The 10,646-nt window shown below is 43.8% G+C and overlaps 2 protein-coding genes and 1 long non-coding RNA gene across 5 annotated transcripts; 1 reads left to right on the top strand and 2 right to left on the bottom strand.

Annotated features, from left to right (window-relative positions):
• Positions 1-298: 298 nt before the first annotated feature.
• Positions 299-8,781, top strand: LOC4812261 (uncharacterized). 3 transcript variants are annotated; one of them, XM_033383988.1, is made up of 6 exons: positions 299-435; positions 3,956-4,421; positions 4,496-4,569; positions 4,642-4,684; positions 7,557-7,682; positions 8,481-8,781. In XM_033383988.1, the coding sequence occupies exons 2-6, from the start codon at positions 4,088-4,090 to the stop codon at positions 8,591-8,593; spliced, it is 690 nt and encodes a 229-aa protein (XP_033239879.1). In that variant the 5' UTR covers positions 299-435; positions 3,956-4,087; the 3' UTR covers positions 8,594-8,781. The 3 variants fall into 3 exon arrangements, with proteins under 3 accessions (XP_033239879.1, XP_015044061.2, XP_015044060.2); XM_015188575.2 differs by lacking the exon at positions 299-435 and adding an exon at positions 2,988-3,103; XM_015188574.2 differs by lacking the exon at positions 299-435 and adding an exon at positions 3,037-3,371.
• On the bottom strand, positions 2,181-2,966 carry LOC117184887 (uncharacterized). The gene is made up of 2 exons (XR_004470351.1): positions 2,879-2,966; positions 2,181-2,789 (listed from the first exon to the last, which is right to left on the bottom strand). It is a non-coding gene; the product is annotated as an uncharacterized lncRNA (long non-coding RNA).
• On the bottom strand, positions 8,663-10,547 carry LOC4812443 (uncharacterized). Its single transcript, XM_015188576.2, has 3 exons — positions 10,340-10,547; positions 9,546-10,248; positions 8,663-9,486 (listed from the first exon to the last, which is right to left on the bottom strand). The coding sequence occupies exons 2-3, from the start codon at positions 10,238-10,240 to the stop codon at positions 9,039-9,041; spliced, it is 1,143 nt and encodes a 380-aa protein (XP_015044062.1). The 5' UTR covers positions 10,241-10,248; positions 10,340-10,547; the 3' UTR covers positions 8,663-9,038.
• Between the last annotated feature and the right edge of the window lie 99 nt (positions 10,548-10,646).

Here is a 10,646-nt window from a genome sequence, read left to right as displayed (position 1 = left end):
CTCTCTCTCTCTGTCTGTCTCTCTCTCTGCACCGTTGGTCACCGTTGGCTTCCACTCTCCCTTTGTTTCGCTGGCTCGCCACGCAGAGAGCCGAACGAGGACAGCGTTGCCAGCAGGAAAAAGTTTGCGTCTGCTTAGGGGTTGCGTTGCGTGTGGAAGGGCTTATGTACGTTCGGGTCTGGTGGTGACGCCTGGGCGGGCAAAGGACACGGCACGGCAGACAGGAGAACGATATGAGTTTCTATTGTTGTTGCCATAGCCGCAAGCTGTCGCCGGTCTACGTCACGCTTTCCTTCCATCCTTCCTTCAGTCGCGTTTAATGCGCTTCCAAAACAACAGCCCCAGACACAGGCACCAGGCACCAGGCACCAAGCACCAGGCACATTCAGACTCTCGGCTAAAAAACCAAATCACAAATCTGTTTGTTCAACTTAAGTGGGTAACAACTACCAAATTATTCATGTGTATTGCTATAATTCTATTAAAAAGCGAACGAAACGAAAAAAAAACCCCCCCTCCGAACGTACTTGAACTGTCGCTGGTTTTGTGTATAAATCTAAAAAAATCATTTGTCGCCATCTCTATTTTTTCGCCCCAAACCACGTTTTTGTTGTGTTGTGTTGCTTCTGTGGAAATTTATGTTAAAATTTTTTCTAAATATTGACAAATTCGTTCGTCTCGCTATGCGATTAAAATCTTTATGCTAAAAAACGATCCAAAAACACCAAATCGCTGGCCCCGAACTGACAAGCGAAAACCCCCTGCCCAGAGCAAGACAAGAGACTTTTAAAAATTACAACATAAATTATACCGAGGAAAATATACACACACTGAACGGAATTTCTAGTTGGAGAATTAAAAATAGTTTATAGATGATATTTTTGCGATTTTGTTGATTGATTGTTTGGTGTGGAAATGATCATAAATCTGCAATGGAAGTGTGCCGTTCGGTGAAGCTTGAAAGCCGCTTGAACACCAGTGCTCCATAAACTGTGCACCGTTTTAGAGGTACTGCTGGAACTAGTTTAATGCTTGACGCGGCAAAAGGACAAAGTGTATTAATTCCCAGAGCAGAGAGAGAGAGAGAGGGAGAGCAAAACGAAAAGGGCATTGTGTACTATACGCAAACACCTTGGGAGTGGAGTGGTGGGGAGTGGAGTGGAGAGCATTTGTTTCATAAGCAGTTATTCTCTCAACAGTAGCTGCTGCCCTCTCTCGCGTTTTCTCCCTTCTTATCAATGCAGTTCTTTGTCTCGCTTGCACTTTACTTAGACTGAGAGCGTAAGCCGCCTTGCTCTCAGAGTACCCGCAAAGAGGAAGGCAAACACAGTGATCAATCGCAAGGGCGTCTTGAGGCGAATGGTTCGCCTTTACTTTGTGTTACTGTTGTTGTGTTGTGTCCTTTTACGAGCAGAGATGGGATCTTAATAGTTCTGTCATTTCCCCATTGAAGCCATCAAAACACTCGCTAGGACTTTCTTTCCCGTGTACCGCTGTACTTTGCAACATCGTTTTATCCCAAAAGCCCCGTCTATGTACATATGTATGTAAATCCAAATATTTGTATGCAAATTTGCGAATTAAATTCAGTTTGCGTGCCAGAACTCAATCGTCAAGCTTTCGACAAGGCGGCCTTCCATTACTTGCCATTAGAGGCGCCTCGCCCTTTGTGGGCCCTCATGTGCTGTGAGGGGAAGTTCCTTATTATGACATTACCACGGGGTAAATGAATGAGCCGTTGTTCCCGGCATGATTCACTTTCACCTTGACACGATTGGGGCGCAGCCAGCTCTTATCGTGCCTCAATGTCCTTTCTATTGCGGTGGCAGCGAGGTATTAAGTTCTTTATGCCTGATGCCGTCATATAAATGATATTTCTGACGCTATTTACACGCCGACTTATGGTTTTAAGTATTGTGGTAGCTGGAAACCACATCAACCAGAAGGAAACTACAATCACCGCCCACAGATCTGATGGCAGAGCTACATTTAATGGTCTTGGGTAATTCTAGAAAGTAAGGTCCATAAAATTTCGCTTTCAAAACATGAAAATAGACGGGTTGTCCAGATTTACGATCCGCGACGGAGGGAGTGCCAGAAGGTGGGGACGGACCATCCATAGCAGGTTGCAGTAAGACAAATAAACAAAAGATTGCTTCGAAAACTTCTTCGCCACGTCGTCTATGTGAATTTCTATTTTATTTTTAAACAAACAAATTATGAAGACCCGAGACCGAGGCCCAGGGCATATAGAATAGATGCAGATCGCCATACATATATCTATGTATTTAAAGGGATCGCCTCTGGGGCATTTAGGTAGGCATAAATTATACAAATATTTCCATGCGTGTCAGATATTGTTTGTTCGGTATGCCAAGGTATGCCGTCCATTTGTTTGTGGTGTCTTCTCTTGGGGGGAAAATGCTACTGTCCTGTGCTCTGTTCTGTTCTGCTTCGTTTCTAACAAATTACTGCAGCTTATTAAGTGCCATATTATTAATGGAGCATGATTCACAGGGGACTGACTGAATGATTGAATGTCCGTTGATAGCCGGCGCTAATCATTCGGGGGAATCGAGTGTAAATTGAGCGAATAGTTTGTTTATAAACTGGAGGATGCTGGATGATCTCATAAACGATAATCCATTACCTATTTTATTTAGAAGTACGAGTATAAATGCTTAATGAAGTAGTCCTGTTTATTAAAAAAGCTCTTGGACTCAAACGGTAAACGTTATCACGATCCGGTTTTATTTACAAGTATGTTTATCTATATCGCAATTCATTATCTATAACAATCAAAATATTTGCACTTGTACTTCAGTACATCCCTCTTTAAGATTTAACAAGGCCCTTGCCCACTATCTTGGTCACTTACCTTTAAATGCAGCCAGCCCGTCGGCATTTGCTTTCATTAGACGTCCGATTCGACGTCCGACCAGGCAAACCACGACTGCCTCCGCCTCCGCCTCCGCCTCTGTGCCGACTGCGACTGCGACTGCGACGGTGACGGTAGCGTCGACTCGTAACGCTCAGAACGAATTTGCATAGGCTGAGAATCGGACGTGTGGCCCGTCGATCTTGATGCGAATACATCGCAGCGGTACGACAAATACTCATATTATATTTTTGTCCAGTTCATTCCCGCCTCCTGTCGGGTGTGTGCGTGTGCCTGTGAAATCTGTAACTTTTTATTTATGAGATGTGGAACCGTTGGATGGCTGCCCGATAAATTATTCCCAAGAATACCAGGCATTTTTTAGTGAAGAGAAATAATATCCACCAAATTTCAAAGTCATTTATCAGATGAAAGCCGGCAGGCGAAGATGGTGTGCAATCATTTGAAGTGGATATGTGGAAACAAGAAATCTGTAAGATATTTGAAATGGCAACAAATGATAATAAATAAGGAAGAGTACACTCTACACTATAATCCTATAAAATATGAAACTGAATTCAAGAACTATTGGTGTAACAGAGATCTCTAAAATCATACTTTTTTTTTTTTGTTTGAAATCAAGTAAACAAAATGATTTTGAAAAATATTAAAGTGAAGTTTAAGTGAATTTTTTTTTAAGAACCCAGAAATATTATAAAATTATAACATCCAAAGCAAAATCTTAAAGAATCCCCGAAAGTTATGCGACTCTTATGGATCTTAGATACAAAACAGTTTCTCTTACCCTCATATCTCGCATGAACCCAATGCCATGTCGCACCAAATTACTCCAGTAAAAGGGAAATAAAATCTATAAAATGATTTAACAATCGCAAAATGCCAACAAACCAATCAGCTGTAAAGTGCATAAGACGAAAGTTGTTCGTGTGGAAAACTAACGCGTACAAAGACTGAACCATATATGTAACTCGAGTCTATATTCAGATCACGACCGCATTTCTAACCCAAGTATTTGTTCTGTTCCGTGCATCTCATATCCAACCATGCGACTTATAGATCGTCTCCGATTGCTGCGACTACGACTGCGACTCCGACCACAACGAGGCACCAACTAAGCCAAAATAAAACGCCTATAAAATCAAACGAATTAATGTGATAATTGGCGAGGAAAAAGCAACATTAGTCACGATGTGGAACCAAGTGGAATGCAATGGGTCTGCTGGGGAGGACTGTCTGTGCCAGAGATTGCGAGGTGCGACTGGGAGATCTCACGGAGACAGCGAAACGGCCCCGAGGGTCAGCCTCCCCTATCAGTCGAGCGCCACAATCCTGCTCCAATTGCTGCTGACGATCCTCTCGGTCAGCTCCGTGCTGGCGGCGCCACAAACCTCCTGCATCATGTGCGACAAGGAGGACATCCGGCCCCGGGTGCCGCCCTACAGCGACAGCTACGAGGAATTCACCTTCGACCATCAGGTGTCCCAGCACGACGCCATGGAGGCGCTGCGAAAGTTCAATGAGAGTAAGCAGACCACACCCCTGGGATGGGTTCCACGTCCTCTCTGATCCGTCACCTGTCTTTTCTCCCATTTCAAGCACTTGGTCTGAAGAACGCCTGCAATACGATCAAGTGCGATCCGAATGTTTTGAAATATTGCCTGGGAAATCAGGTAAGGATCGGTGACGAGACGCCCTCCATTCAATGTAAACATTTACATTACGATTTTGATTTCGCCTTTCAGTTCATCAACGATCATTGTTGGTGCGAGCTGCAGCACAGAGAAGGTTAGTACAAAGAGTGCGAGTATTTACCCAAGATGATGTTTATGACTTGCCACCAGAGTCTCGGCACATGGCGCCCATGCAACAATAAGCAAACTCTGCCACACAGTCTCTCACAGTGAACACCGTCGAGTGCTACTAACCCACTTGCAGAGGCACAGACAGACCCAGAGTCTGAGGCAGTTATCCAAAGAGCTTCATTATTGCGGGGGGGGAGTGGGGGTTGGCCCTTAACAAGCGGCCATCACGCAAGCCACTGATGACGCAACAGTTGGGGTGCGGGTGCGGGCGGTGGGGGCAGGGAGAGAGTCTTGGCCACAAAACTGTCCCATGGTCTGGGATCTACTTGGAATAGAATGTGATAATTGGAGTCATAATAAGGCCGTTCTCTTCGGCTTCGGCCGGCACGTGATGCGGTGCGGCGCGGAAGTCGTTAAGCCTGGTCCAGGCCACTGATTGAACCGCAACCTAATGCCGCTGCACGCTTCATTGCACTGCTTTGCATTAAGTACCAAAGACAGTGAAGCCTCTATGGAGGTAACTGGCACTGGAAATCGATTCACAGAATACTTGACAATTTTAGGAGGTTTTGTTTGGAAATTCTATGAGCTCGAATCATCGAAGTTCTATAATATTGAAACATTTTCTAGATTTATCTTCCATAGCGTGTGGCCCCTGTAACCGGATTCTTTCGGCATTCCAAATGTCCAAGCGTCAGTTTATAATTCACTCTTTATAGTATTATTTGTTTCTTTTCGCTTTTCCCTCCGTCTTGATGTGCATTCTGCACCGAGTAGGGGAAGGGGGTTAAAGCAACCCCCCCACCCCACCCCCCACCCACCCAACGTTTTAGTGGGTTCGGCGCTTAGATTGTCTACAGTTGAATGATTTTCTTCAAGGCGTGCACAGTTTTCCATTCCGCTGTAGTTTTCCTCTTTTCAAATGCACTCGCCTTTAAATTGTTTTTTCTTGTGTGTGCGCCTCACTCATTAAATTCAATTTTGTTAATTTTTCTTTATGTGCTTTGGACTGGTTGGGCATTTCAGTTACTGGGCTGATAACTGGGCGAAGGTTTTCCGGACAACGAAAACGATTGCATTTAGTTTTGCACTGCAACATTTTTTATAATTGATTTTTTTTAATTTTATCGTTCTCAGAACCGCTATCAGAGGACATTCAATTGGGGTTGTTAGAAGTTTATTGGTTTAAGCTACAATACAGGCATTCGCCCTGTTGTTGCTTCGGTGCTTTTCCGAGAATATTGAAACATATATATGTGTGTATTATTTCCTACATTTATGAGTTGTACTTATTCTCGAGTACGATTGCGATTACTATCACTGACCTAAACTGAACCGTCCTTATCTTTCACTCTCAGCCCCCTCTAATCTCTGGCCTAACAGACAGATTGACTGTTTCCAGCGTACCTTAAAATATATATATATTATATGTATTTGCACTTATTTTATTTACGGCTGCCCTGACGAGCTTCCTTTAGTATTCCATGGGCAGTTCCTCTAGCCATCGATGATGGGGAACGTGCCTGAAATATCAATCATAAAACACCTGTCCAGCGTTGGATGAATGAAATGAAGTGCCTCTGGGTGGGTGGCTATAGCCATATAGCCATAGACTGGACCCTCCCGATGACCATTGTTAGGTGCCGGTTGTAGCACTCACAATTTGAATTTGAATTTGAATTTGAATATTTCCATAATTTTGCGCCATTAAATTGGACAGATTTCGCGGTGTTTTTTTGAGTGGATATTTCAGGCACGCAAACACTTCCCTTCCCCAATTATTGGCGCTTTCAATAATACTATAGTTTTTCGAATGTTGACATATGAAATGTGATTCATACCACTAAAAATCAAGTTTAAGGCAATTTTCGAGTCATTAAATTATCGCATAAATCAGTCTAATGTGAGAATAATGCCTTGTTTCAGTGTAATCCAGTGCAATCAATCATTTGCAACGATCTGTCGATTTGTATTTTAGCCGGGATCGTCCTCGCCCCGTCAGCTGTCGCCAAAGATTAACAACAATTGCGAGCGCAATCACAAAATTGAACCAACATATTACACTCCAGGCCCCGGGGCCCACTCCATGTCTGTTTGCATTAACTAATAATTATTTAATTGGATAAATATTTGCGACACGAAGCAACAAAAATTACCATATACATATGTATTCCCTCTGTGTGTGGGTCTGGGGTCTGGGATGTTCTAATAAATGTAGACATGGAACTTCATAAAATTCAACACGTTGAGTTCCCATAAACAAATACGCATCTATAAACAGGCCAGCAGAACAACAGTATTACGATCCGATCGAGAAACAATATGTTTCATATTTAGTCGCTCAGCCTCACTCCTCCCTCCAGCCACCGCCCTCCTGCCTCCACAGTTTATATTTTGTTGAACAATTTTGTGGGCTGTGTTGATTTTTGTGCTGATTTTTGTGCCTCTCCATAAACATATTCTGTTTTATTGGTTTCCGTTTCTACTCAAAGTGAAAAAGTTTCATAAATTTAATATCTAAATTAAGTGGTTTCCATTAGAAATAGGTAAATATTGTACATTATTCCAAAATGGGAACAGACATGAACAGATCTGATCTGCAAGCAGATTCCACTAAATAAATATGCAATATTTATAATATTCCCCAGTACGTGATATAAGTTTTTATGATTGGCATAGACAGCTGAGTACACACTCGTAAAGACGTAGGAATTATTTTTTTGGTTGGAGTGTCGAATTTTCTAGGGTCAGGAAATGAGGTCGCTGCGATATGGAAGAGTGCCTATTCCAATTATAGTACATAGATCTTTTTTTTCCTATAATATTTAACCACATCATTTGATTGTTTTTTACAGAGGGTCTGCCTTTTGTGCCTCACATATGCTATGCCGATGAAAAGGTTCATAGACCGTCCATTGGTTCCTGTTTCCTCTTCGACGAGGTCAAAGAATGCTGCTGTGCACCTGCCTGGGCCAAGAAGTGTAAGTACCAGATACAAATAGAGATTCGCATGAATTCGAATGAGGCATCCACTGGCACTGCCACTGCCACTGGCACTGCCATCGTGTGTGTGTGGAGTCACAATATCTAATGCTAGATGCTAAATCGCATGCCACTCACACATGGCCAGGGATTAACAAAGCAATGCTAATTTAATACTGTAAATATACTTTTTCAATGATTCCATTTCCACACGGCGCCTTCGATAAATAAACAAATGCCAAAAACAACAACAACAACAATAATAATAGGCAGCAAAATCATCCAATATTCCATAGCCCTCTCTCCTCTGTCCATTCACTAGACCGAAAATCGAATCATGCTAATTATATTTAGTTTAGAATGCTAATTGATATCGCTCACACAGCATTTGCTGCTGGCCGTCAGGAATCAGAAAGAGATGGAGAGAGCGAGGAGAGAGTTTTAAATCATAAAATATAGCAACGAATGAGGAGATTTGCTTATACAAAATTGGCAACTATAAATTTAAAAGGGTAATTAGCCTTGGCTGTATATTATTGCTGAGTAGTTTATAATACCAAGAACTTGTTGAGCTTTTGAGCAGCTCCAGACTCGCATAGAAAATAAACATAACACTCTGGCTAAATGGAGGGCTTGCTCGTAAATATGGAAAAAGCTGTAAAAACAAATACATATCATTTAGCAGATGGCCATTAAAAGCGAGTGCTATAGGTTTTCTCTACCATATCGAAACCATATTTCTGACATAACTTCTACGCTGCATATACTATACATATACAAATTTGCATTATTTCCAGGGCGACACATCTCGGGGAGTTCGCGGAGCCAAAACCCACCAAAAATACTAGTAACTATGCTGTTTGTATTCAGTTTACTCCACTGGATGGGCCGGAGAGGGCCGACTTGTTAAAGCTGGGAGAGACCTCGTTGGGGGACAGAGAGTGTAAAATTTGTAAAAGATAGTCATAGTGATGTAGGATCTAGATGTAACGCGGTTTATCGAATAAGTGTACTTAGTTCAACCAATGTCCAATGGAAATCAAACCTACTTGCTAAGCATATATTTAAGCGTTAATAAATACATTTTTATAGAGCTAACCGGCTGTAGTTAGCGTTTGTGTGGAGCTTAGACGACTAAATAATGAAGCTATAACTGCAGACGCGCGTTGTAAAAAAGGACACATGTCGATGAACAAAAAATTAAAAAATAGTCTTTAACACATGCCAGGCCTTTCCGTTCAGCAACAGTAATCGGCCAGTAATAACCATCATTCGCTTAAGGGCTAACGTTCAACTTAATTACTAAAAACGGTCCACTAAACCTCGAGTTCAGCAAGTCTATAGTCTCCTCGGTTCTATATGCTAGTACGGCTGCTGAGCGTACGCTGCAAGGCATTCACACAGGACAGAACATCCTCGTAGTCCTTGGACCATTCGCGCAGGTTACGCTCCAGACTCTCCAGTCGTGTCTGGCCGAGGCGCATTCCGCCATGCTTGATGGCCGCATAGCAGGAGCAGGCCAGCAATTTGAAGCATTGTCGTCGCACGGCATTGTGCGCGTGACTCTCCCAGTTGGGAGTGGTGGCCACACACTGCCAGGCCATGCTGACATAGTCGACCAGGGCGTCCCAGTGGGTGGCGTCGTGCAGGCGCTTTGCCTGCACTTGCAGTGTTCGCTTAAATTCGTTGAGATGCATCGCTGCCTTGGAATATGCAGCCGCATCCGTTTTCTTACACAGGCGAGAAGTGGGCAAAGATTTAAATATCAGCCGCTTGGCATATTGCAGCTCCTGTTCCAACGCACTGTAATTCAATCAGAGAAATAACAAAACTGGAAAATGAAACCCTGTCTAACCACCCACCTAATGTCTGGCGTGGGCAGCTGCCGTCGGAGTCGTTCCTCATCACCGGTATTGTTTATATTGTTCACAATCAATTCGATAAGTTGCTGATGAGACAGCCCCTGCAACAGGGACGGTAATGCCACATCTGTGTTTGTCTGGCCCACTGGGCGGTCATCCATCTTCAGCTTTTTCACTATGGGTGTGCCTGGCCAGAGCTGCTTGGTGGTGGCTATTTTAATCGGAGAGTAAGTCTCTATGGGCGTTGGCTCGGGTGGAGTGCTGCCCATGGTCAAGCGCTTCCTTGGCGAGCTGCGCAAGATCATGCCACTGGTCAGCTGAAGGTTCTTTGTGGGCGTACGCTGGAATGGACTTCGCATCGAAGAGCCACCCGACCCACTGCTGCCGCCATTGGGCTTGTCGGGCGAAAATGTAGTTGTGAAACGTCGTCGACCACGTTGGCGTATCACCAGCTCGTCCGGGGAGGGCAGGGGCGAGAAAACAAAGTCCTGACCCTGCACCACATTCGCTTCGTTGTCCAGACGCATTCCCAAGCCGCCGCCACCATTGGCATTTGGTGTGTTGACTATGGCCGCCGGGGTCGGCTCGTCAGGAGTGCGTCGATTAGCATTTGTCGGAGTATTCGCCATGCGCAGGGCTTCCAGACGATCAGGTATCTCGGCCAGCGCCATGCGAGTTTGCAGCGGTGTCGTCATTGCGGCTGCTGCGTAGTGCGGAACGACAAATAGCATGCACATTAGGATTGTATAAACAATTTTCCAGCACCCTGCACCTGCCAAAGGAACCCCACATACCGATTGATATTTCTTTCGTTGGGCACTGCGTAAACACCTATTAATTCTGCAAATGCTTTGTGTGCCTTCAAATGACTTTTGGTTGCTTGGGTGTCTATCCTGGCGTCCCTCCTGCGAATGATTCTGTGATTTTCCTCTTATTTTTGTTTAAATTGCGCCAATTTGCACAAGGTGGCAGCACACTATAGCGACGGACTGAAATCGATATATTATCGACCACTTTATACCCTTCAGTTGAGGGTATTTTTTGTGGTATATCTCTTTATTAGTAGGTGTTAAAATTTGACTTTAAAATTGAATTTCTTTC

The sequence above is a fragment of the Drosophila pseudoobscura genome, chromosome X (genome assembly GCF_009870125.1).
Source record: "Drosophila pseudoobscura strain MV-25-SWS-2005 chromosome X, UCI_Dpse_MV25, whole genome shotgun sequence".
Classification (NCBI taxonomy): Eukaryota; Metazoa; Arthropoda; class Insecta; order Diptera; family Drosophilidae; genus Drosophila; species Drosophila pseudoobscura.
The sequence above is the reverse complement of the archived record's forward strand: the minus strand, read 5'-3'. Positions and strand labels throughout refer to the sequence as shown.